Source organism: Corella eumyota, chromosome 1 (assembly GCF_963082875.1).
Source record: "Corella eumyota chromosome 1, kaCorEumy4.1, whole genome shotgun sequence".
In the NCBI taxonomy this organism is placed as follows: domain Eukaryota; kingdom Metazoa; phylum Chordata; class Ascidiacea; order Phlebobranchia; family Corellidae; genus Corella; species Corella eumyota.
The window spans coordinates 23,140,108-23,165,747 of NC_137490.1; the positions used below are offsets into that span (position 1 = coordinate 23,140,108).

The window sequence follows — 25,640 nt, forward strand, 5'->3', positions numbered from 1 at the left end:
CGAGTTGAGGATAATTAAGTGTCGAGTTATAGCGCTAGGTAGCGTTGATTGGCATCGGACCAAAGTATCAAGTTTCGTAGAAAAAGTTTGTTTTGTTGTTGAAAGTAAAATGAGACTTACAGTCGTAAGAAAGGCGATCCATACGATTATTATGGGCCCGCCGGGATCGGGTAAAGGGACAATTTCGTCGAGAATAATCCGGGATTTCAGAATTAAACATCTTTCAAGTGGGGATCTGTTCCGGGCGGAAATTGCGGATCAAACGAAATGTGGGTTGAAAGCCCAGGGATTTATAAAGGCTGGGAAATTAGTGCCTGATGATATTGTTGTTGAGCTTTTATTAACTCAAATTACCAAGATTTCTTCGAATTGGCTTTTAGATGGATTTCCTAGAACTTTAGAACAGGCAAAAATTTTATCTGAACACGAAAATATTGACGCAGTTATAAATCTTGACGTACCTTTTGACGTCATCCGTGAACGGTTGACTGGTCGCTGGACCCATGCTCCAAGTGGTCGGGTTTACAATGATGGGTTCAACCCCCCAAAAATCCCCCAAATTGATGACATCACTGGGGAAAAGTTAATCCAGCGCGACGATGATAAACCAGAAACAGTCACAAAACGTTTGGAAACTTATTTGAACCAAACTTCTCCTTTGCTCGAGTTTTATAAAAATCAGGGTTTACTTTCAAGTTACTGCGGAGATAAAACAGATGTGATTTGGCCGAAAGTTTATAATTTTTTGGAAACGCTGCTGCCGAAACAAAACCAAGCTGCTAATGCATAGGAATTATTTTTTTTTATTTTTAAAAAGGTTAAAGTTTAAAGGTGTTTTATGACATTTCTGCAATTTTTAATTAACTGCTTTTAGTTTTTTTTGCAATATTTAATCTTGTTGTTTTTAAATCATTTTAATTTGTTATTAATAATGACTTATGCTGCTCTAATTGATTTAACTTAAGTTATAAGGTGGTAATTAGGCTTATATTTTATCATGTCATAATATTAATTTAGTTTTAAATTGAGTTGTATCATGTTTTAATAGGATTTAATTTCATAATTGGTTTAAAAAGTTGTTTTTACGACAAAGGTATATTTAAATTGTTGCAAAGTTATGATACAATGTATTAGAAAACTGATTTATTTTTACTGAAATATTAAATTTATCTTATTCATATTTTCAGATGTTTTTAAGTTAAAATAAGTAAATGGAAAGTTTAAGATTAAGACGAAGTGGGAATGGGTTCAATGATTCAAGGTAAATATATTCTAATTAAAAGTTAATTAATTAGTTGTTAATTAAATCAAAGGTGTGTTAAATTTTGGTAATTAATTTATTTTATTCTGGAGTTAAAATTAAATATTAAATTATTTGTTTTAAATTTTAATTGTTCAGTTTTATTTAATTATTTGTTTATGTTTACTAAATTAGAATGTCCGACTGTTGCAAACCATGAAACGTCATCAATATTTCTTTTTAAATGATTTGCATAGTATTAGGTTTAAATATTGCTTGTCATCCAAAAAATTTGATGTTTTGGCATTTTGATTAATTCTGGCATTTAACATTATGTTAATTCGACATTTCCCCTTTATTAGTGTGAACATTAAATGTCTGCTATACTACTTCAACTCTGTATAACTAAGGTTCTATATGTTGGCCTTTCATGTGTATTTACACTTTGTTTTTTTACGAATTTTTTGTTATTATAAATAGTTTTATATTGTTTACATTTTAAGTAACTATTATTTAATAAAAGTCAAACGGGCTTTATGTCAATTTAATCTATAGACAACTTAATTCTGGACAAACTGACCTAATAGAATCTTTTGTTTTATGTTTGTATTAATAGTATAAACCCTTGGGGTTTGAATTGTCATTGAGTTGATTTCTTTTCGGGTTTAATTGTCTAAGCTGTTAAGTTGTCCACTGGACAGTTAAGTCATTTTTAGGTTAAATTGACACTGTTAAAGTTAATTTTTTCAAACTAAAATTAGTTCAAATTTTTTTTCCAGTTTATCCCTTGACCCAAGCCCCCTAGACTCCAATAATTTCCCCAGCAAAAATCAAGCGACAAATGAGAATGAGTCGGCAATTATTGGGTCAGCTTCTGATTATATTTTAATTGCGATGATTGTGGCAATGATGGTAAGATTAAAAGTTGTGTTACTTTTTATTTAAAGTAATTAAATGTTATTCTGTTTTTATATTCTAAAATTTATTTTATCGATTTATTTATTGGCCCAAGTTTTAATAATTCTGTATTTAAACTTGTGTGTATTTTTAAAGTTATTTTTATACTAAATGTTGTGCAATTTTTTGTTGTTGTTGTTTTAGTTTTGTATGGCGATTTGTTGTTTATATTTATTTTGTCGATCAACGTCGAGGTTTAGTATTTGTGGTTTCAACTTTGAGATGAACGACAGAAATTCATTCGGTATTTTCAACATTCAAAAATTAATATTTTTATAGTATTATTAAATTTTAAATTAGAAACTTTAAAATTATGTGAAACCTATTTTCAATGGTGTAATTTTAATTTTACTTCTATAAAATAAAGGTAAAAATTGAGTTAATAAAGTTATACTAAAAGTAAGTTAAAAATTAGATTTGAAAATTTTGATTTCTTAAAAATGAATTTATTGTAAAAACCGAGCCTAAAATTAAATATATTTTTAGCTGTGGATGATTTGAGTGAATTGCATGAAGTGGTTCCTTTAACACCGACCACTGCAGGTACAATTATTTAATAAATGTTAAAATATCTAGTTGGCTTAAAATTCATAACTAAAAAAAATTTTTGTATATACATTCAATTTTAAGTCGGCAGTGTGGTGTAGTGGTCAGAACACTTGCTACACTACATAAGGTCCTGGGTTCAATCCCCCACTGCTCTTATGCTGTAGCATCCATGAGTAAGGCGCTATAAACGGTATAAACTCCTGCTGGGCCAGCACTTAATCAGCAGCTTAATTATCGGGCAATTATAATCAATAATATTCCAAAGTAACAAAGTCAACTCGGGACTGGGTCGAAGTAACTGATGTTACTCTATGTTTAAGTCATGACAACACTAATAAATTGTTTATAAAAAAAGTTTTTTGTCTTCTAGGAAGCTACCAACTTCCGGACATAGAGAACATCCTCCAGAGCGATCCTCCACCTCCTAGATACAGTGATGTTGCTCCACCGCTTCCAGCTCTTCACAGATTTAAATGGAGAAGCAAGAGGAAGTTTAACTCGACCAGTGAAGATGTAAGTTTGGTTTTGGTGTTAGTTTTTGCATTTATTTTAACATGCTATATTGAAGAGTTTTGCAATTGATGTATATAGCATGTTAGTATGGTTGACACTGAATCACAAAATGGCTTTATAACTTTTAAAAGATGCCTGTGGTACTGACTATTTAATTTTCAAAAATACTGGAAAAAACCAGGTTACCATATTTTTTCGTGTGACGTAGAAAGTACTAAGTAGCATAGTGAATGTATACAAGCTTCTTTCTACATCCTCACAAACAGGGCTCCCTTTTTTTTAATTAATTTAAATTATTTTTTTTGTTTGAAGTTTTTATTTTAAAAAAATTATTTAAAGTTAAAATCATTTTTGTGTTCAGTGACACCAACTTTATTAACTTTTGAGTAAAAAAATATCGCTAATATATGACTTTAAACTAATTTGAATGTTTTTGGGTTAATAATTTTTAAGATTTTGGCTTTTTGATTTAAAAACAAAATTATGATTTTAATTTACACTTAATGTTGGACTAAGGTTAACACCTAATTGGTAAATGATATATGTTGAGAAATTATTGTTATTACTTTGTCATAAATAAGTGGTTGTGATGTCATAGACATTATCAAATTATGATGACACCTTTTAGATTTTTATCTGCAGATGTGGCAGCTTTAAAATTAAATATTTATAAAATAAAAAAAAGTAAATTATTAAAAAACAAATTTTAAATTTTTGTTTTTCTCGATAATTTGTTGTTTAATGTTAATATCTCATGTTTAATGTCATGTTTATTGGCTACAAAAAACATAAATTTTAAAGTTTACCTTAGTTCAAATACTTTCACGTTGTTAGATAAGCAATTTAAACGGTAAACAATTTTTGTTTGTTTATTTTAGAAGATATTTTGTGTAAATTTGTAAAACATAATTAGAACGTTGTTTTTTTTAAATTTTAGTTTACTTTATAAAAGTTGTGATGTTGTATAATTGAAGTTTTATTAAATTATCTTTCTTTTTTTGTTTTTTATTCACTTGTTTTTGTTTATTTTTATTAAATTGCCTTTTTTTGGATTTATTTTATATAATTTACTGTTAAAAAATGGTAATTACAATAAAATTAGGCAGCTTAAATAACCTTAATCAATCTAATAACTGGTTAAAAATGCAGGTGTTAATTATTTTCGTTAATTTTTGGTTTTGATACTTTAAATTTTAAGAGATTTTTGGTTAAAACTTAAAATAATTCAATTAATGTGGTTACGTGACGAACGCCTTGCAGCAAATGGCTTTAAAACTTTTCTCGTGTTTCTTAGAATTGTTTTCATTTTAACAACTTAAAAATAGATCATTTTTTGGGGGATTTTAATTTTAAGTAAAAAAGTATCAGAAAATTATTGGATTTGATAATAAAAATATGTTAAATTTATATATACGGCGAAATTTTTGTTTGTTTTAAGTATTAGAAAAACTGGTTTTAAGTAAAATTAAGGTTTTAATGATGCGATTTATAAGTAGAATTTTTTTTAATTTTAATTTTAAAGTAAGTAAAGTTGTTTTATCGATAAAAAAAGGCAAATTTACAAAATTATTTTAAAATTTTGCTATTCTGTCATAATTATTAACATTTAAATTTATGCAAATTTATGAATTTATAATTTTAATTTGATTTAATCTTTCTGCGAACAAATTTATAAAAATTTAAGTTTTTATTTACTGATAAAATTTTTCGATAAAATTTTGTTTATTATTTGTGGTTGTTACTTTAAAACACAAAAACAAGATAAGAATCGGTTTTATGACATCACAACTTGTTGATTGTGACATCACACTAATCCATGTTAACCTCTATATGACGTAATTTGGAAATATTTTTGGCTTTTTTTTCATGTTGTGATTCACTTATTTTCAGCCAATTAGTCATTTTTTAACTAATTAATTTTTTTTTAAAGTTTTTTTTTTGACAGTATAACCTAAACTGTTTGACCTTTGTATTTTAAACAACTTGTTTTGTTAATATAATTAGTTATAAACATAATATAAGTTAATTTTATGTAGTATTTAATAAAATTAATTATAAATATTGTTTAAAATTAAAATTAAATCGTCGTTATTTTTTTATTTTTTATTTTAGCTTTAAAATTTCATAATAGTTCAATAAACCTTAATTTAACTAAAAAAAAACTTAATTTAACAAATCTTCCTATACTTTAACTAAAAAAATAAATAATTTTAAATATATTTTTTTAGAAATCAGTTCTTGAAGCAAGTGGGAAACAATATGGTAAGTTAAAGTTCGCTAAATTTATTAAAAACTTAGAATTTAAGGTTTTTTCTCCATAAACCTGGACTGTAAATACCTTTTGTGATGTCATAGTTGTTAACGGTTCATTAAGTTTTAGTCTAGCACTTATGTTACGCTTGGTTTGTTTTTAAAACAAAATTTTTTGTGTATTTTTTATCGTCTTATAAAGATTTAATTTTAAAATTTCTTTAACAGAAATTTAATTCTTTATCGAAACTTTTTAACATCCTGTTAGAGCCCTCTAATTACACAAAACTGTGATGAAATAATCCACCCATTATGACATCATACCAGTCAACCTATCCTTAAATAATTAAATGTTATTTTAGCTAAAGTTAGTTGAAATTAAATATTCATGATTTAACTTTAAAGTGAAACTGGAATGTTATGACACTTCTGTGACATCATAATAACACCTATGACCTCACAATGCATAAATACCATTAAGGTTTGGCATAGAAAAGCCTACAGGATGTTTAATCATAGAAAATTAAAAATATTTTCATAAAAAAAATCCTTTTTTAGTGATTAAAATTCAAAGTGTAAAAATATTAACTTAGTAAAAGTTCAGTAAATTTTTAATTATTTTATTAATTAATTAAAATAAAAAAATTATATTTTATTTAAGAATACAAACTTTTCCAGTATTTAATTTTTTTTTAAATAAATTACCTAATTAACTAATTAATTAAATTTAGGAAAGCGCAAGGACCGACAACCCCCAATCCAACGAAGCACGAGTTATCAACAAACATCAAAACTATCCAGAATTCAATCCAATACCAGATCAAAAACCCCGACTGAAAGAACAAAAAAACATTCATTTTTCTCCCTAAAGCCAAGACCCTCGCGTACCCCGACGACGCACCGAAGTCTCGGCGAGAATAAGAACGCTACATTCCCGCAGATTGCCGTCGAGCCCCCGATGGTATACGGGGACGAATCGTCCGATAAATTTCGTTCAGAGGACGAGAAAGGTTCAAAGATTTTTACGATCAGTAACTCGGCTACGCCATCTACCGACAATAATTCAACGGTTGATACCAACCGCGTGTCGGAGCTAGCTTCGCAAGAAGACGACGAGGTCTTTATGTAGAAAATGCAAATTAGCTTTTTTTAAGTACTACAAATGTTCTTTTTTTTATAGTTTTTTTTTCTAGATTTGTTAACATGAATTATTTACTAACCTGCCAAATAATTGTGTTCTATTACGTCATAAGCAAGAAAAAATTCGTGCTGAAATTTAAAGCCGGTTAATTTAAAATACAGAAGTGTGTTAATCTAAAAGTTAGACAGAGTTAATTAAGAACATTATTTAAAAAAACACGTTAATTAATTAGTCACAATTTAAAAATAAATGAACCGACAGCGTTGTGTAGTGGGAAGAACACTTGCTACACAACCATGAGGTCATGGGTTCAATCTTCACTGCCTTTATGCTGTAGCGCCCTTGAGTAAGGTGTTATAAATGGTATGAACTCCTGCTGAGCTAATACTTTATCAGCAGCCTAATTACCGCGGAATTTTAATCTCTATAATATCCCAAACTGCCAAAGGCAACTCAAAACTGGGTCGGAGTAACTGATGTTACTTTATGTTTAGGTCGCGCATTCGACTTTTCCACATCGAAGATAAATTTATACAAAAAAATGTTTATTTTTGAGGATAAACATTTTGTTAAGAAAAATAATCAAGTTCGCTTATTGTTGTCCGCGAGATGACGCTAAGGTACCGATAGTAAAAGAAATTTTGCTTCAAGTTCGAAATTTAAAAATTTAGTTTTAGTATTTAAGTGAATAAAAAATACATTTTGCTATGAAAAATTTGGTGAATCAGATAATATTTGTTGTTATTTATTGTATCTCGGTTTCAAAATGTCGAAGTAATGGTTATTCAGTTGAAATAGAACATGCTTTCGGGGACGGCGAATTTCAAAAACGAGGTGAAATAATTTTCCCTAATTTAAAAGGAGAAGACGCAGAAATTCAACAAAATCAATTTACAGAAACGGATTTAGAATTATTAAAAGAATTATCAAACAAAAATGAACTTTATAGAGTCCGTATTTTATCTAACTTACGAGCAGAAGAAAAACGAGATTGGATTTACAGTTTTTGTTTTGCTAGAGATTTAATAAGTTCTAACCTTCAGGATGAAATAACCATTCACACTGATGGTTTGGGGAATCTGATTTCAATAAATATCCAGTGTTCAGAAACAGAACTTTCACTGAATGATGAAAATCAGCTTGAAACAAGTTTAAATATTGTTACTCCAAGTTTAGCCCCAGTACCTGACACAGCTGGATTTATAATCAAGTTAGAAGATGAGCAAAGAAAGAAAGAAATCCAAGCCAAGGAACCTCAGTCGTTTCTGGGCAAATATTGGATGTATATTCTGCCGATTGTTATTTTTATGATGATGTCAAATGCATCACAACAGCAATAATGATCAACAATTATATTTAAAATATCCATTTTTTTAAGGTCCAATATGTTGTTTTAAATTATGGCTGCTCTTTAAAAATTTTTGAAAATGTTATAATTTTGATTTTTTTAAATTCAATTTTTACTTACATTACTGTTTCTTTTAATGTCTTAAAATTGTTATAATTTATATGATAAGTAATTCTCAATTTAAAGTTTTATTTATTGGTTTATTTTTATGCTAAAACAACAACTTAAAATTGGATCAAAATATGTTTTATTTGTTTAACACAATCCCTTTTAAAAGTGGGTGACAATATTAATTAAAAATTTATTAATTTCTACCATTTTTTCCGATTATAGATTTAAGTTAAAATGGGTAAAAAACACAAGAAACAGAAGTCCCACCACCACACTGCAGAATACTCGGATAAAACTCCGTTAAAACTTGTTTTCAAGCGAGGTTCAGAAGGAACGTATGACTCTGATTATGCCACACCAGGTTAGTTTGGGTTTACCAAATTTTTTTCTTTTTTAAAAAAGTTTTTTTTACCATTTTTTTTCTCAAACAGTAAATTGTTATTTTTAATTGTTTTAAGAAAGTTAAACCAAGCAAATTAATTGTATTGGTTTACTTTTTATTTTTTTTTTGTTTTTTCTTACTTACTTAAAATTGTATATATTGCTTAGTTGTCATGTTTTAAATTAAGTAATCGAAGCATACTTAAACGTTCTTTCTTGAATTTTTTTTAAATTTAAAGGTTCCCCTTATTCTGAGTCTTCTCACAAGAGAAAGAAACGACATTACCAGATCCAAAGTCCAGAGGAATCAAAGATCAACATGACGATCAATTCCTCGGAAGACCTTAACTCCAGCTCCTCCGAAGCAGTTTGCCACATCAACATCAATCCCGAATCACCGAAACAATTTACGCCGAGAAAAATCTCGAAAAAACAGAATTGTTTGAACCGATTGTTACACGGGTTAATTAAACAATTAGAAAGAAAGGACGTTCACGAGGTGTTTGCATGGCCTGTGAATGATTTAATTGCGCCGGGTTATTCAGCTGTGATTGAAGAACCGATGGATTTCAGCACGATGAAAAACAAGATTTTAACCAATCTCTACCACAGTTTAAATGATTTTCGACGTGATTTCGAACTAATGGTTGATAACTGCTGCTTGTATAATAAACCCGATACAGTTTATTATCAAATCTCGAAGAAAATGCGATCGACAGGAATGAAATTAATGTCGAAAGATAAAGTTCTTCAAATGAAGCGATCGCTTCACAACCAAATTCCTAAAGACGATATTAAGGAGATTTTAAACTTGGTCGACGTAGAGGAAAAAATCCCCCAAATTGAGCCTGAATATGTAAATGAGACAGAAATGACTGTGGACGATGAAGTTAAAAATTTATTGTCAAATGAAATCGATCTTAGAGCGCACAAAGATGCGATTAGTTTTACTGATGCAGATTATGAAGACTCGGTTGCTACGGAAGCAACTTTTGCTGCTGAAATGGCGCACGAAAAAATTCTGACCAAAAAACCTAAAACTCGACTTTGTTTTTTGGAGTGTGATCAAGATGGAGGAACTTTCTTGAATATTTTAAATCCAGATCGTAACGAAAACTCGAGAATTGAGGCCGATTTGGGTTCAATCTTGAACCCCTTGTCGGATGGAATCGATAAAATGCCCGATATAAAAGAGGACAAACGAAATAAATTAACCCCAATCGAGTATTTAAGTTACGGGCCCTTTGGGTCAAATGCCCCCTGTTATGATTCAAGGTTATCAAATATAACCCAGGCTGAGACTGATTTGTTAATGTCGGCATATGGGGGTGAAACGGGGTATTTATTCGCTCAAAGTCTTCAGGAGTTTGTAAGTGGGTCCAACCAAGAACTTAAAACAATGGTCGGTGATATGTTGGATACTGTGACTCATAATGCCCATTCTCAAGTCATGAATGAGATTGTAAAGAAGAGGGAGAATAAAAATAAGAAGACAAACCCGGAGTTTGATTTCAAATCTTTGAAAAGTTTAAGTGAGTTAGGAATCAACGTCGACTTTTTGGATGATATTGAAAAGAAAATGAAAGGCAATAAAATTAAGTTTTTATTTTATATTTTAATACAATTAGGTTATATTTAAAAATTTTACTGTATTTAGATATTCAACAGCTCCAATTTTTTTATTTTTTTATTTTATATACATTGTTTTTATTGAAATTTAGGAATCTGACAAACTGTAATAATATTTTTTTAATTAATTAGAAAATGGAGTAATTATATTTCTGATGGTCTTGACTATTTACTTTTATCAATATTTTATTTACAAAAAAAAACTCTTTTTTCCAGACCAGCTGCCGAGCCTTCAGTCAGTTGATTCACAACTCCAGGAAAGTGGAAAATTGTGCCAACAACTTCACAATCAACAACTTAAGAGGATGAGTTTGAAACCAGGTAACAACGAACCTAATTTAACAAAACCAAACGAGGACGAACAAAATATTGCCGGGGAGTTACGGGAAAAGCTGACTGGGTTGGTTAAACATACCGACCCTGGTTCACTTTTAACTAATTAACATTTTATTTGCTGTAAGTAATTATTGTATTTTTAAATGAAATTGGAGTTTCGTGAAGTTTCATAAATAAGGTAAATTCGAAATTCCTAATAATTGGTAAATTTTAAAGTAAATGTAATTTTTCTATAAAACAATGACAATAAGAAGTCAAAGTGAAAATAATAAATTAGTAAAAATACTGCCAATATTTTTTTAAAGCATTTAGTACTTTATATTTATTACCTACTGAAAAAATAAATACAAAAACTTCACCTACAATACTACATATAGATAATATAACAGCAACATAATAATAACCATAAAAGTGCGTTTGCTCCAGTACTAGATACAAAAAATTCAAGTTAAAACATTTTTTTTTTTTTGAAGAATAAATTTAGAATGTGAAGATAACTAAAAAGTGCTTGATTGTAAATTAATAATTTAATTGGAATGAAAACCAAAATATGATCAAAATTCCAAATCTGAAAGCATAAGAATAAATACAAAATTATTATTAATACAAATATAAAACTGCAGGTAATATAACACTGTGTATAGTTAAAAGCTATATAAAAACTAAATAATTAAGAAATTATTGCTACATTATGTTAAAAACAATTTATTTTTAAAAAACTACGCACAACAAAAATGTTAAACTTTTATTTTTATCAAAATTTAAAATTTTGAAAACTTAAATTGGAATTTTGTTGATGACCATTCCTAATCGATCGACTCTGACATCATAAACAACTGCTACATTTGCCCCCTCGACCTCGCTCAACAGCACCAATAAATCGTCGGTGGTCATCACCTCCTTGGTGATCATGTAAATAAACCCCCCACCTCCGGCCCCTCCTAGTGACAACCCATGAGCAAACGGCCGCAACTTCTCCATCATTCGAGCACACAAATCAGGCTCACATCCCGTTGCCATGAGCTTTTTCTGTTGCCAATAACGATTAATGTGGTCGCCGATGGCAGCAAGGTCTTCACGCTTAAATGCCTCGGCACATTCTTCAGCGTTTTCCTTCAAATGTTTGCAATTGTTTAAAATATCGGGTCGCTTTGTGTACCAGTTCCGCAGAACATTTTGGAGTAAATTTCGAGCAAGTCTCGTTTTTCCGGTGTAAATTAACTTCAAATGGGATGTAAACTTCTCAAAAAACTCGTCAGATACAACTAGGGCTTCAGTGTCAACTCTCAAGGGTAACCCAACCTTGGACCGAGCTATTTTAATCCCCCCAACGACCCCCCCGACTTGGTCCTGCCATCCCCCGCCTGTTGTCAACATTTGTTCAACTAAGAGGACCGAGTGAATCAATGAGTCAAAATCCACAATTTTTTCACCTGCTCGGAGGACAACTGACATTAAAGCGCCGGCCAATATGCTGCTTGTACCTAAACCAGAGCCTTGTGGCACTCTAGAGTAGGTCTGGAGTTCGAATCCACCATTAAACTTCTCCAAAAGTTGTTCTTTAAGGGTTTTAGTTGATTTAAGGTCAACAATTTCAGCAAAAACAAAGCAAACTTTCAACAAAGCACCGGGCGATCGTGGGTTGCAATAATCCCTCAAATGATCGAGTTCGGAGCAAATAATAGTTTGCGTCTCACTCTCAGTATCACCTAAAAGCTTCAACATCAACACTGGGTCTTCAATCTTTCGAATTCTTGCCCCGATTGGTCGTTTTCCGTTCAATAGGATCGCAGCATTGACAACCGAGCCCCCATATTCATAACAAACAGGCGGGGTATCGGTCCAACCTCCTGAAATGTCGATCCTGGCCGGACATTCAGCGCAATACCAACAACTTTCATCAAACTTGTGGCAAGAAACACTTTTTATGTAATATGAAACACTCATCACAGCGTGCCGAATTAAAATTTGTTCAGCGCCCTCATAATGCCTCGATGCTCTGATGATGTCATCAGGGTTTCCAATCCATTTTTCACGAACTTTAGCAAGCATTGCGACCCCATTTTTAAGGTCACCACTCTCCAATAACTTCAGGGATTCTTTCCATTCCTTGTTAGCAGAGGGTCCACTTCTTAATCCTGCTTCGTCGTTTGCCATGAATCCTAAAACATCGGCGATACACGCAAATGCTCTCGCTGAGATATCAGGCCTTTGCTTCATCTTGTCGTCATGGTCGACTGCTGTCACGGCGATATCATCGAGCAACTTTAATACATCATTATGGTTGCCGGTAGCAACAAACATTTTAAAGAAGGGCAGAAGATTGATTGCGACATTCTGGAACAAAATATCTTTAATTTTTTTGGCTGCAACGATTAAGTAAATTTTGTTGCGATAATTAAACTCTTCTGCAACGTTGACATTCTCAAGAAGTTCACAAAACGACGTTCGCCAACTTTCTGACCAATATAAATAATCATCAGCTGATAGTTTATCCTCCAACAGCATCAAACTATCTTTAATACTTTCCCTTAAGTTAGGATGGAAAAGGGGGAATAACTTTGCCATAAAATACGAAGTCTTTATTTCTTTATCTTGTTGGTTGACTAACACGTTCTTGTACCCAGCTGGAAGTGAGTTAGAATTGTTTAAAACTTGACTTATAAACTGGCATCGTTCCCTCATATCTTTTGCTTCTTTCACCTGAAAGGCTTCATCCCCATCTCTCATTGTTGTGAACAATCGAGTGTTTGTTTTGTCACTTACACCACTTATCATCCCAATTAAACTGCAATTGTCTGGGATACTTTTACCCATAATTTTGATGCAATTTTCCTCGTTTAATCCATAGATATAACAGTTGTTACCTACTTTAACATTGCTTGTTAACTGACAATGAATTAAAGTTGAATTATTACCGACTTTACAACCTTTTTCTACAATTGAATTAATTAAAACAACATTGTCACCAACAATGGCATCCTTGTCGACATAACAATGGGCTCTGTTTGATGATTTATATCCAGTGATGCAATAATTATTTTGTTTTAAAATCGAACAAAATTTCGAAGGTGGATTGGATATATCAAGATATCGATGAACCCCGTTGACTACGACTGCTTTGAGGTTAATCCCTCGGAGATGTTTCCATAAAATCGATCGAGCATGAACCATTGTTTGCTTGTCTTTTATATTGTCGTCGAGCTTGCCAAATGTTCCGGAACGTTCACCGCAAATAAATTCATTTTTGTCAACACCTGAAACCATCGTGAGCAAGATATCGAAAAACAATGATAAACCTAAAGGATCCATTCCACTGTCTATCCCCATGTAAGTACAAGCACTCAAAGGAGGGGTAACATGAGTTGTTAGTAATCTTTCAGCTGCGAAGGTCGAGAAAAACACAATTCCCGTCACTAGAGGGACTGTGTTCTGGTTGTCAGAGCATTGTTGTATTTCTTCTTCAGTTCCTTTGTAGATTAAGTTTGAAACCGTATCGTCCGAGTTAATTTTGTAAACGCCATGAGATTTTGCATAGGTTAAGTCAGCAGGGACCGCAATACTTAAAACATCGTTATCCACTTTTAATTTATCCCAATTTAGTTTAACATCTTGTGGAACACTTAACACCATATCACTGCTGCAGACCCACAAACCCGGAGGTGAGTTGACGGCTAGTTGGTTTGTAACTGTGTAAAATATGGCTTCAAAATTAGTGAATAAACCTTCCAACTCACTTGACTCTGGGACTAATGGAAGACAGATAAAACCTCTTCTACAAGGGTCATACGGAAAATAACGACCCAAATGAACTATTAAGATTCTAGTATTTTGTAAAACGTCGGAGGTAACGATTGTAAAACCCTTTTTTAATGATAAATGCTCGGTTGCAATAAGTAATGCATTTAAAGTAGCTCCTCCGCTTCCAATATTATCAACTGGGTCATCTACACATAATAACAGAAGATCCTCTGGTAGTAAACCAACTTTTTGTTTAAGTTTTAATTCGTTTTTAATTGCTTTTGCATAAGATTTTGTGCGGCATGTGACAACTAATGCGGTCCATTTACAAGCTGACATTTTGTCTAAACAACAAAAAATAATAAGTTAGGGTAAGTACTAACGTATTGCATGTCGGCAGTGTAGTGGTAAGAACACTTGCTACACTACACATAAGATCATGGGTTCAATCCCCACTGATCTTATGCTGTAGCGCCTTTGAGTAAGACGCTATAAACAGCATGAACTCCTGCTTAGCCATCACTAAGCTGCTAAGTCAGCAGCATAATTACCGGGCAATTATAATCTATAATATCCCAAACTGCCACAGGCAACTCGAGACTGGGTCGGAGTAACTGATGTTACTCTATGTTTAGGTCGCGCATTCGACTTTCCCACATCGAGAATAAAAATATATACAAAAAAAACAAACTTGAAATTATTAAATAGCTTTTGTTTCTCTTTTCTGACATTTAATTTTAATAACAGTCTGTCAATAACTTTTGTCCGGCTCGTTTTTATTTAGACTAACAGGCAGACTTTGTTAGTTTAACTTTTTTTAATAACAGTAAATTAAAAATATAAAAAAGAAATAAAACAAATATTAATTTTTGTTTTGATATTTCAAGCCACGTAGTAATTATACACGCCTACTTTTTGTCATCCAATCAGATTCGTTGTCGTTATTGATAACTACTCGAGCACAACAACGTGTTTTTTGTCCTCAATTTTTTTCTTTTTATGATTGACATTTTTTTAAAGAAGTTATATACCTCTTTAGACATTAATGTTTTTGTATAGACAAAACAGTCGAAATTTATGGTCAATCTAGGCAGTTTAATGATTGCTGACAAAGAGTAGTGGTTAGAAACTTGAGTTCACTACATGGGGTCCTGGGTGTGATTCCTGCCTCGAGTAATATTCCATGAATTTTACCAACTTCTACTAAGCCAGAACTTATCAGCAGCTTAATTATCGGGCAATTATAATCAATAATATTCCTAACTGCCAAAGACAACTCGATACTGGGTCGGGGTAACAATTGTTAATCTATGTTTAGGTCGTTAAATCGATCTTCCCACATCGAGAATAAATACCATTAAAAAATATATTTAGAGTGTAACAACGCCACTTGTGCACTTATATCTAAAATTATAAAAAACTAGTTTATAAAAAATTAATATTTAAACCAATTTTAAAAATATAACTAGATTTATTTAATAAATAAAATATGGTTCGAAATTATTTGATTATGTATAGCATAAATTTTTATAAATAAAAAAATATGCTTACACCTTAACTAAGAATTTTACATATCTTTGATTTTTAATAAACAAACAAGCATTTATATATATTATACAAATAAAATTAATTTTTTAACCCAGTTCTATGTTGTTAATATCAAGATATACATTTTACTAAATTTTAAATTTTCAAAATTGATTTTTGATTTTTAATAAATAAACAAGCATTTAAATAAAATAAACAAACAAAAATTATTTTTTAAACATGTATTTTAATTACTAATATCATAAAATACATTATATTAAATTTTAAATGCTTAATATCAAACTTTTATTTTTAATAAACAAACAAGAATTTAAATATATTAAACAAACAAAAATTAAATTTTTAATCCATTTTCGAGTTATTAATATTATGATATATAACTGACCAAAATTTGAAAACTTAATAACGATCTCTAAATTTTCATAAACAAACACCTATTAATTACTAATTAATAATATTTAAATTATCAAAATAGGAGGATTGAAACACAATATAATAATAAACAACATACTAAAATTTAAAAAATTAATATACACAAAATCAAAATTTATTCGATTTCAAAATTCGGATTAGTAAGAATAAAAATAAAAACTAGATTTATTTAATAAATAAAATATGGTTCGAAATTATTTGATTATTTTTAAAAACTATTAATAAATAAAGTTACGCATAAACATTACTTAATTATAAATATTAACTAAATTAATAAATCAAATATTACGTATTTGGTTATAAAACTAAAATCATATTAAATGATTGTACTAAAAAAATTTCTAAACAAAATTATTTTAAATGTTTTTTAAAAAAAAAATCCTTTTTAAGTAATTAATAATATAATATAAAACTGTTACGTTTATAATATAAAACTATTTATTATGTTTTATAATTTAAAACATAATAATAAAAATATTAACAATAACAACACGTTTTGAAATCTAAGATTTCGAAGCATAATAATTATTACAACAAAAATAATCCCGACTAGTAAGGTCGTGGTAAAAAAAAATTAAAATGTTGCCGAAGAAAAGCGTAATTCGTTTCAGGCAATCAGCGCCGAAGTTAACGAAGCGCAGAATTTAAGAGAAGCGCTTTTAGGTTTTGTGTTAAAATATAGTTTAATAATAAGTTTATAAAGCTAATATTTAATTAAATATTTAAAATTAATAAAGTTTTCTATTTTAAATTGTTTCGTAAGATAACGACGTTGTTAGTTTTTTATAATTTGATTAGTTAAGAAACTATTTCTTTATACGCCTTTAGCATAATACGTTGCGGATGAATACAACTGACGTCACAACTGACGTCACAACTTGAATTCTTGGATCGGCTTGTCCGCCATTAAGTTTAAGTTAGTCTGTGTTCAGGATGTTTGTTTTATGTTTTAGCTAAGTTGAGAGTTTAAGCCATGTCGAAAGCGTCTTTAGGACGAAGCCATCTTTTTCTTTAACAAATCGAGTTAAGTGAATTATTTTATAATTTTTAGTAGTTATTTTTTTAGTGTATATGGTGTTGTTTAATTGGTTATGCAATGCGTTAGGTGTAGGATCGTGCGCGTATCGATACATTTGTTGTTTTAATGTTTGGCGTATTGCGTTTAACAGTCCGCGTATTTATTAAACAACACTATTTGAAAGCTTATCAATAAATAATACCTAACTAGACATTTTAACTGCCCCCAGTTTATATTTGCAGGTGCAGATGACAATCTCGCAGAAAGGGAGTGTCCGATGATGATCTGACGAGAAATAGGTACTAATTAGGCGATTCTACGGTGATTTAAAGAGAAATTGAAGAGTGTGATGTGGGCCTCAGTTAGTTGTAAATTTAGGGTTTGATGAGCTGTGAGGAAAAGACCAAAAAGGTGATTTCTTAAGCATCCCGGTAAGATACTTGTTTTTCGAAAAATATATATATTAAATAGATAATAAATTTATTTATCATTGTACAACTTTTACATGTTTCCCTCATAACCTAAGGCCTACACCCTAGCTTTGAAGGCTATGGTCCAACTTGTTAAGTTTTAAGATATTTTTCATTACAGATATTATACTTAAAATGACCTAAGACTAAGATCAGCCTAGTTGGATTAGGCGGGTCGTCAGTCTTGCTTTAAATTGAATTCGTGCGCGTGTTGCAACACATTGCTCTGTTTGTCGCTTCGGTTTGCGTCGCTTTCGTTGTTCGTCGATTCCGTTGATCGCCGCTTTCGACGCTATCGTTGTTCGCCGCTTTCGACGCTATCGTTGTTCGCCGCTTTCGACGCTTTCGTTGTTCGTCGCAATCGTCGCTTCCATTATTCGCCGCTTTCGTCGATCGCTTCAGTTGTTACGCCAGTTTGCGTCAATTTCGTTGTTCGTCGCTTCCGTTACTTTAATTGTAACATTGTCAGTTTGCGTGCGTCGATTTGAGTCGCTTTGGCTGTAAAGTTGTCAGTTTGCGTCGGTTTAGTTGTTTCTTTTCTAAGGTTTTAGATGACAACTTTGTGGAGCCGAGGGATCTGATGATGATGATAAAATGAGGTAAAGAGAAAACAGGTAACCTATAGTCCCTTGACCAACTAGGTAAAATGTTAACTAATTAACTAATATTTTTTCTATTTAGACATATATAACTGCTTTTCAGCATTCTTATTAAGGTTTCAGACGACGATTTTGTGAAGCTGAAGGATTTAATGAGGAATAAAGAACAACATCTGGAGGATCTGATGATGATTTCATGAAAAATGAAGAAACTTTTGGAGCATCTAATGAGGAATCGAGAAAAATAGGTAACATGTAGTCTTCTGAAAAACAAGGTAGTCTGTTTACCAATTTTACGTTTTAACTAGACATAGATAACTGCTTTTTAGCTTTCTTTTTAAGGTTTCAGATTTCAGATGACGATCTTGTGAACCTGGAGGATCTGATGAGTAATAGAGGAACATCTGGAGGATCTAATGGTGATTTCATAAGAAATAAAGGAACATCTGGAGGATCTAATGAGAAATCGAGAAAGATAAGTAACATGTAGTCTTCTGAACAACAAGGTAATATGTTAACCAATTTTGATTTTTAATTAGACTTATATAACTGCTTTTTAGTTTTTTTTTTAAGGTTTTAGATTTCTGATGACGATCTCGTGAACCTAGAAGATCTGATGAGGAAAGGAGGAACATCTAGAGGATCTGATGATGATTTCATGATAAATGAAGGAACATCTGAAGGATCTAATGAGAAATCGAGAAAGATAAGTAACATGTGGTCTTCTGAACAACAAGGTAATATGTTAACCAATTTTAATTTTTAATTAAACATACATAACTGCTTTTTAGCTTTTTTTTAAGGTTTCAGATTTCAGATGGCAATCTCGTGAACTTAGAGGATCTGATGAGAAATAGAGGAACATCTAGTGGATCTGAAGCTGATTTCATAAAGAATGAATGAACATCTGGAGGATCTAATGAGGAATCAAGAAAGATAAGTAACATGCAGTCTTCTAAACAACAAGGTAATATGTTAACCAATTTTGGTTTTTAATTAGACATATATAACTGCTTTTTAGCTTTCTTTTTAAGGTTTTAGATTTCAGATGACGATCTCGTGAACCTGGAGGATCTGATGAGTAATAGAGGAACATCTAAAAGATCTGATGATGATTTCATGAAAAATGAAGGAACATCTGAAGGATCTAATGAGGAATCGAGAAAGATAAGTAACATGCAGTCTTCTGAACAACAAGGTAATATTTTAACTAATTTTAATTTTTAATTAGACATATATAACTGCTTTTAGCTTTCTTTTTAAGGTTTTAGATTTCAGATGACGACCTCGTGAACCTGACGAATCTGATGAGAAATAGAAGAACACATGGAGGATTTAATGATGATTTCATGAAGAATGAAGGAACATCTTGAGGATTTAATGAGGAATTAAGAAAGATAAGTAAAATGTAGTCTTCCGAACAACAAGGTAATATATTAACCAATTTTAATTTTCAATTAAACATACATAACTGCTTTTTAGCTTTCTTTTTAAGGTTTCAGATTTCAGATGGCGATCTCGTGAACCTGGAGGATCTGATGAGGAAAGGAGGAACATCTAGAGGATCTGATGATGATTTCATGATAAATGAAGGAACATCTGGAGGATCTAATGAAAAATCGAGAAAGATAAGTAACATGTAGTCTTCTGAACAACAAGGTAATATGTTAACCAATTTTGATTTTTAATTAGACTTATATAACTGCTTTTTAGTTTTTTTTTTAAGGTTTTAGATTTCTGATGACGATCTCGTGAACCTAGAAGATCTGATGAGGAAAGGAGGAACATCTAGAGGATCTGATGATGATTTCATGATAAATGAAGGAACATCTGAAGGATCTAATGAGAAATCGAGAAAAATAAGTAACATGTGGTCTTCTGAACAACAAGGTAATATGTTAACCAATTTTAATTTTTAATTAAACATACATAACTGCTTTTTAGCTTTTTTTTAAGGTTTCAGATTTCAGATGGCAATCTCGTGAACTTAGAGGATCTGATGAGAAATAGAGGAACATCTAGTGGATCTGAAGCTGATTTCATAAAGAATGAATGAACATCTGGAGGATCTAATGAGGAATCAAGAAAGATAAGTAACATGCAGTCTTCTAAACAACAAGGTAATATGTTAACCAATTTTGGTTTTTAATTAGACATATATAACTGCTTTTTAGCTTTCTTTTTAAGGTTTTAGATTTCAGATGACGATCTCGTGAACCTGGAGGATCTGATGAGTAATAGAGGAACATCTAAAAGATCTGATGATGATTTCATGAAAAATGAAGGAACATCTGAAGGATCTAATGAGGAATCGAGAAAGATAAGTAACATGCAGTCTTCTGAACAACAAGGTAATATTTTAACTAATTTTAATTTTTAATTAGACATATATAACTGCTTTTAGCTTTCTTTTTAAGGTTTTAGATTTCAGATGACGACCTCGTGAACCTGACGAATCTGATGAGAAATAGAAGAACACATGGAGGATTTAATGATGATTTCATGAAGAATGAAGGAACATCTTGAGGATCTAATGAGGAATTAAGAAAGATAAGTAAAATGTAGTCTTCCGAACAACAAGGTAATATATTAACCAATTTTAATTTTCAATTAAACATACATAACTGCTTTTTAGCTTTCTTTTTAAGGTTTCAGATTTCAGATGGCGATCTCGTGAACCTGGAAGATCTGATGAGGAAAGGAGGAACATCTAGAGGATCTGATGATGATTTCATGATAAATGAAGGAACATCTGGAGGATCTAATGAGAAATCGAGAAAGATAAGTAACATGTAGTCTTCTGAACAACAAGGTAATATATTAACCAATTTTAATTTTCAATTAAACATACATAACTGCTTTTTAGCTTTCTTTTTAAGGTTTCAGATTTCAGATGGCGATCTCGTGAACCTGGAGGATCTGATGAGGAAAGGAGGAACATCTAGAGGATCTGATGATGATTTCATGATAAATAAAGGAACATCTGGAGTATCTAATGAGAAATCGAGAAAGATAAGTAACATGTAGTCTTCTGAACAACAAGGTAATATGTTAACCAATTTTAATTATTAATTAAACATACATAACTGCTTTTTAGCTTTCTTTTTAAGGTTTCAGATTTCAGATGGCGATCTCGTGAACCTGGAGGATCTGATGAGGAGTAGAGGAACATCTGGTGGATCTAAAGGTGATTTCATGAAGAATGAATGAACATCTTGAGGATCGAATGAAGAATCGAGAAAGATAGGTAACATGTAGTCTTCTGAACAACAAGGTAATATTTTAACTAATTTTAATTTTTAATTAGACATATATAACTGTTTCTTAGCTTTCTTTTTAAGGTTTTAGATTTCAGATGACGATCTCGTGAACCTGGAGGATCTGATGAGGTAAAGAGGAACATCTAGAGGATCTGATGATGATTTCATGAAAAATGAAGGAACATCTGGAGGATGTAATGAGGAATCGAGAAAGATAAGTAACATGTAGTCTTCTGAACAACAAGGTAATATTTTAACTAATTTTAATTTTTAATTAGACATAGATAACTGCTTTTTAGCTTTCTTTTTAAGGTTTTAGATTTCAGATGACGATCTCGTGAACCTGGAGGATCTGATGAGGAATAGAGGAACATCTGCAGGATCTGATTATTATTTCATGAAGAATAAAGGAACATCTGCAGGATCTAATGAGGAATCGAGAAAGATAAGTAACATAAAGTCTTCTAAACAACAAGGTAATATGTTAACCAATTTTAATTTTTAATTAGACATAAATAACTGCTTTTTAGCTTTCTTTTTAAGGTTTTAGATTTCAGATGACGATCTCGTGAACCTGACGAATCTGATAAGGAATAGAGGAACACCTAGAGGATCTGATGATGAATTCATGAAAAATGAAGGAACATCTTGAGGATCTAATGAGGAATTGAGAAAGATAAGTAACATGTAGTCTTCTGAACAACAAGGTAATATGTTAACCAATTTTAATTTTTAATTAGACATAAATAACTGCTTTTTAGCTTTCTTTTTAAGGTTTTAGATTTCAGATGACGATCTCGTGAACCTGACGGATCTGATAAGGAATAGAGGAACACCTAGAGGATCTGATGATGAATTCATGAAAAATGAAGGAACATCTTGAGGATCTAATGAGGAATTGAGAAAGATAAGTAACATGCAGTCTTCTGAACAACAAGGTAATATTTTAACTAATTTTAATTTTTAATTAAACATATATAAATGCTTTTTAGCTTTCTTTTTAAGGTTTTAGATTTCAGATGACAATCTCGTGAACCTGGAGGATCTGATGAGTAATAGAGGAACACATGGAGGATTTAATGATGATTTCATGAAGAATGAAGGAACATCTTGAGGATCTAATGAGGAATCGAGAAAGATAGGTAACATGTAGTCTTCTGAACAACAAGGTAATATGTTAACCAATTTTGATTTTTAATTAGCTTGTAAAGTTTTAAGGTATTTTTGATTACAAATATTATACTAAAAATGACCTAAGACTAAGATCAGCCTAGTTGGATTAGACGGGTCGTCAGTCTTGCTTTAAATTGAATTCGTGCGCGTGTTGCAACACATTGCTCTGTTTGTCGCTTCAGTTTGCGTCGCTTTCGTTGTTCGTCGATTCCGTTGATCGCCGCTTTCGACGCTATCGTTGTTCGACGCTTTCGTTGTTCGCCGCAATCGTCGCTTCCATTATTCGCCGCTTTTGTCAATCGCTTCAGTTGTTACGCCAGTTTGCGTCAATTTCGTTGTTCGTCGCTTCCGTTGCTTTAATTGTAACATTGTCAGTTTGCGTGCGTCGATTTGAGTCGCTTTGGCTGTAAAGTTGTCAGTTTGCGTCGGTTTAGTTGTTTCTTATCTAAGGTTTTAGATGACAACTTTGTGGAGCCGAGGGATCTGATGATGATGATGATAAAATGAGGTAAAGAGAAAATAGGTAACCTATAGTCCCTTGACCAACTAGGTAAAATGTTAACTAATTAACTAATATTTTTTCTATTTAGACATATATAACTGCTTTCCAGCATTCTTATTAAGGTTTCAGACGACGATTTTGTGAAGCTGAAGGATTTAATGAGGAATAAAGAACAACATCTGGAGGATCTGATGATGATTTCATGAAAAATGAAGAAACTTTTGGAGGATCTAATGAGGAATCGAGAAAGATAGGTAACATGTAGTCTTCTGAAAAACAAGGTAGTCTGTTAACCAATTTTAATTTTTAACTAGACATAGATAACTGCTTTTTAGCTTTCTTTTTAAGGTTTCAGATTTCAGATGACTATCTTGTGAACCTGGAGGATCTGATGAGGAATAGAGGAACATCTGGAGGATCTGATGATTATTTCATGAAGAATAAAGGAACATCTGCAGGATCTAATGAGGAATCGAGAAAGATAGGTAACATAAAGTCTTCTGAACAACAAGGTAATATGTTAACCAATTTTAATTTTTAATTAGACATAAATAACTGCTTTTTAGCTTTCTTTTTAAGGTTTTAGATTTCAGATGACGATCTCGTGATCCTGGTGGATCTGATGAGGAATAGAGGAACATCTGGAGGATCTAATGGTGATTTCATGAAGAATAAAGGAACATGTCGAGGATCTAATGAGGAATCGAGAAAGATAGGTAACATGTAGTCTTCTGAACAACAAGGTAATATGTTAACCAATTTTGATTTTTAATTAGACATATATAACTGCTTCTTAGCTTTCTTTTTAAGGTTTTAGATTTCAGATGACGATTTTGTGAACCTGGAGGATCCGATCAGGAATAAAGGAACATCTGGAGGATCTAATGGTGATTTCATAAGAAATAAAGAAACATCTGGAGGATCTAATGAGAAATCGAGAAAGATAAGTAACATGTAGTCTTCTGAACAACAAGGTAATATGTTAACCAATTTTGATTTTTAATTAGACATAGATAACTGCTTTTTAGCTTTCTTTTTAAGGTTTTAGATTTCAGATGACGATCTCGTGAACCTAGAGGATCTGATGAGGAAAGGAGGAACATTTAGAGGATCTGATGATGGTTTCATGAAGAATGAAGGAACATCTGGAGGATGTAATGAGGAATCGAGAAAGATAGGTAACATGTAGTCTTCTGAACAACAAGGTAATATGTTAACTAATTTTAATTTTTAAATAGACATATATAACTGCTTTTTAGCTGTTTTTTAAGGTTTCAGATTTCAGATGACGACCTCGTGAACCTGGAGAATGCAATAATGAATAAAAGAACATCTGGAGGATCTGATGATAATTTGATGAAGAATAGAGGAACATCCGGGGGATCTTGTGATGATCTGATAAGAGAAGTATTTGTTAATTGAGGTTTTAATAAGTTGTGAGAAGAAGAACAAAAAGGTGATTTCTTTAACATACGGTAAGATATTTGTTTTTTAATAAATATATATATATATTAAATTAATAATAACATTATTTATAATTTTTGAGTGTACATCTTTCTATATGCATTTTCCCTAATAAAAGTCCTACACTCTAACCCTGAAGGCAAAGACCTCAGCTTGTCAAATTTGAGGTATTGTTGATTACAGATATATACTAAAAATGACCAATTATTGGGATCAGCCTAGTTGTATTAGGCGGGTTGTCAATCTTGCGTTCAATCTAATTCGTGCGCGTGTTGCAACATACGCTTCGTTGGTCGCTTTAGTTTGCGTCGCTTACGTCGTTCGTTGTTCGTCGCTTACGTCGTTCGTCGCTTTTTCTCGTTCGTTGTTCGTCGCTTTCGTCGTTCGCTTCGACTTAAACGTCAGTTTACGCCGCTTCAGTTTACACGTCAGTTTGCGTCGCTTTAGTTGTAGTAGCTATATTACCATATGCTAGATGGATATCTGTAGACGTCAAAGTCGACCGCTAGTTGGCGTACTAGAGTGCGATCAGCTGGGATCTACATGCCTGCTATTTGATTTGTTAGCTATTTGTTTATCAGTTACCTACTATTAATAAGTAGGCTACTATTTTGTGTATTGTATTTGTTTAATAACTTGTTGGTTGATGTTTTAATTTATTGTAACGACCTTACAATTTGTTTGTTTATTTTAATAATTTTTCTTAATTATTTCCTAATATTATCCCTTTTTTTAATAAAAGTTTGGTATTCATGCAGTAAATACGTATAACTAAATAATTAATTTTATATATTTGTAATTAAATTAAACAACTGTACCAAATAACATATTTAATTCTTTTCAATTTTTTTCGAGGTCATTTTGTCTACATTGTGTTTAATGCAATCCAGTGTTTCAGATTAGGTTACACTTCGATGATGTCACCCTCTGATCATGTCACCTTTTGAATCGAGAAAGATAGGTAACATAAAGTCTTCT

At 31.4% G+C, this 25,640-nt stretch overlaps 5 protein-coding genes across 5 annotated transcripts; 4 read left to right on the forward strand and 1 right to left on the reverse strand.

Annotated features, from left to right (window-relative positions):
• Positions 1 to 103: 103 nt before the first annotated feature.
• On the forward strand, positions 104 to 1,188 carry LOC145743767 (GTP:AMP phosphotransferase AK3, mitochondrial-like). Its single transcript, XM_082561812.1, has 2 exons — positions 104 to 269; positions 381 to 1,188. The coding sequence occupies exons 1-2, from the start codon at positions 110 to 112 to the stop codon at positions 788 to 790; spliced, it is 570 nt and encodes a 189-aa protein (XP_082417938.1). The 5' UTR covers positions 104 to 109; the 3' UTR covers positions 791 to 1,188.
• LOC145743757 (uncharacterized) lies at positions 1,104 to 6,818 on the forward strand. Its single transcript, XM_082561801.1, has 7 exons — positions 1,104 to 1,261; positions 2,020 to 2,152; positions 2,342 to 2,441; positions 2,684 to 2,740; positions 3,117 to 3,259; positions 5,488 to 5,521; positions 6,241 to 6,818. The coding sequence occupies exons 1-7, from the start codon at positions 1,212 to 1,214 to the stop codon at positions 6,636 to 6,638; spliced, it is 915 nt and encodes a 304-aa protein (XP_082417927.1). The 5' UTR covers positions 1,104 to 1,211; the 3' UTR covers positions 6,639 to 6,818.
• Positions 6,819 to 7,111: 293 nt separating this feature from the next.
• On the forward strand, positions 7,112 to 8,332 carry LOC145748741 (ER membrane protein complex subunit 10-like). Its single transcript, XM_082564982.1, has one exon. The coding sequence runs from the start codon at positions 7,358 to 7,360 to the stop codon at positions 7,988 to 7,990; it is 633 nt and encodes a 210-aa protein (XP_082421108.1). The 5' UTR covers positions 7,112 to 7,357; the 3' UTR covers positions 7,991 to 8,332.
• A 3-nt stretch (positions 8,333 to 8,335) lies between these two features.
• Positions 8,336 to 10,743, forward strand: LOC145748725 (bromodomain-containing protein 7-like). Its single transcript, XM_082564981.1, has 3 exons — positions 8,336 to 8,470; positions 8,730 to 10,076; positions 10,336 to 10,743. Exons 1-3 carry the CDS (start codon positions 8,344 to 8,346, stop codon positions 10,560 to 10,562), a joined length of 1,701 nt encoding a protein of 566 aa, XP_082421107.1. The 5' UTR covers positions 8,336 to 8,343; the 3' UTR covers positions 10,563 to 10,743.
• Positions 10,744 to 10,817: 74 nt separating this feature from the next.
• On the reverse strand, positions 10,818 to 14,774 carry LOC145748709 (L-fucose kinase-like). The gene has a single exon (XM_082564980.1). The coding sequence runs from the start codon at positions 14,533 to 14,535 to the stop codon at positions 11,233 to 11,235; it is 3,303 nt and encodes a 1,100-aa protein (XP_082421106.1). The 5' UTR covers positions 14,536 to 14,774; the 3' UTR covers positions 10,818 to 11,232.
• Positions 14,775 to 25,640: the final 10,866 nt, after the last annotated feature.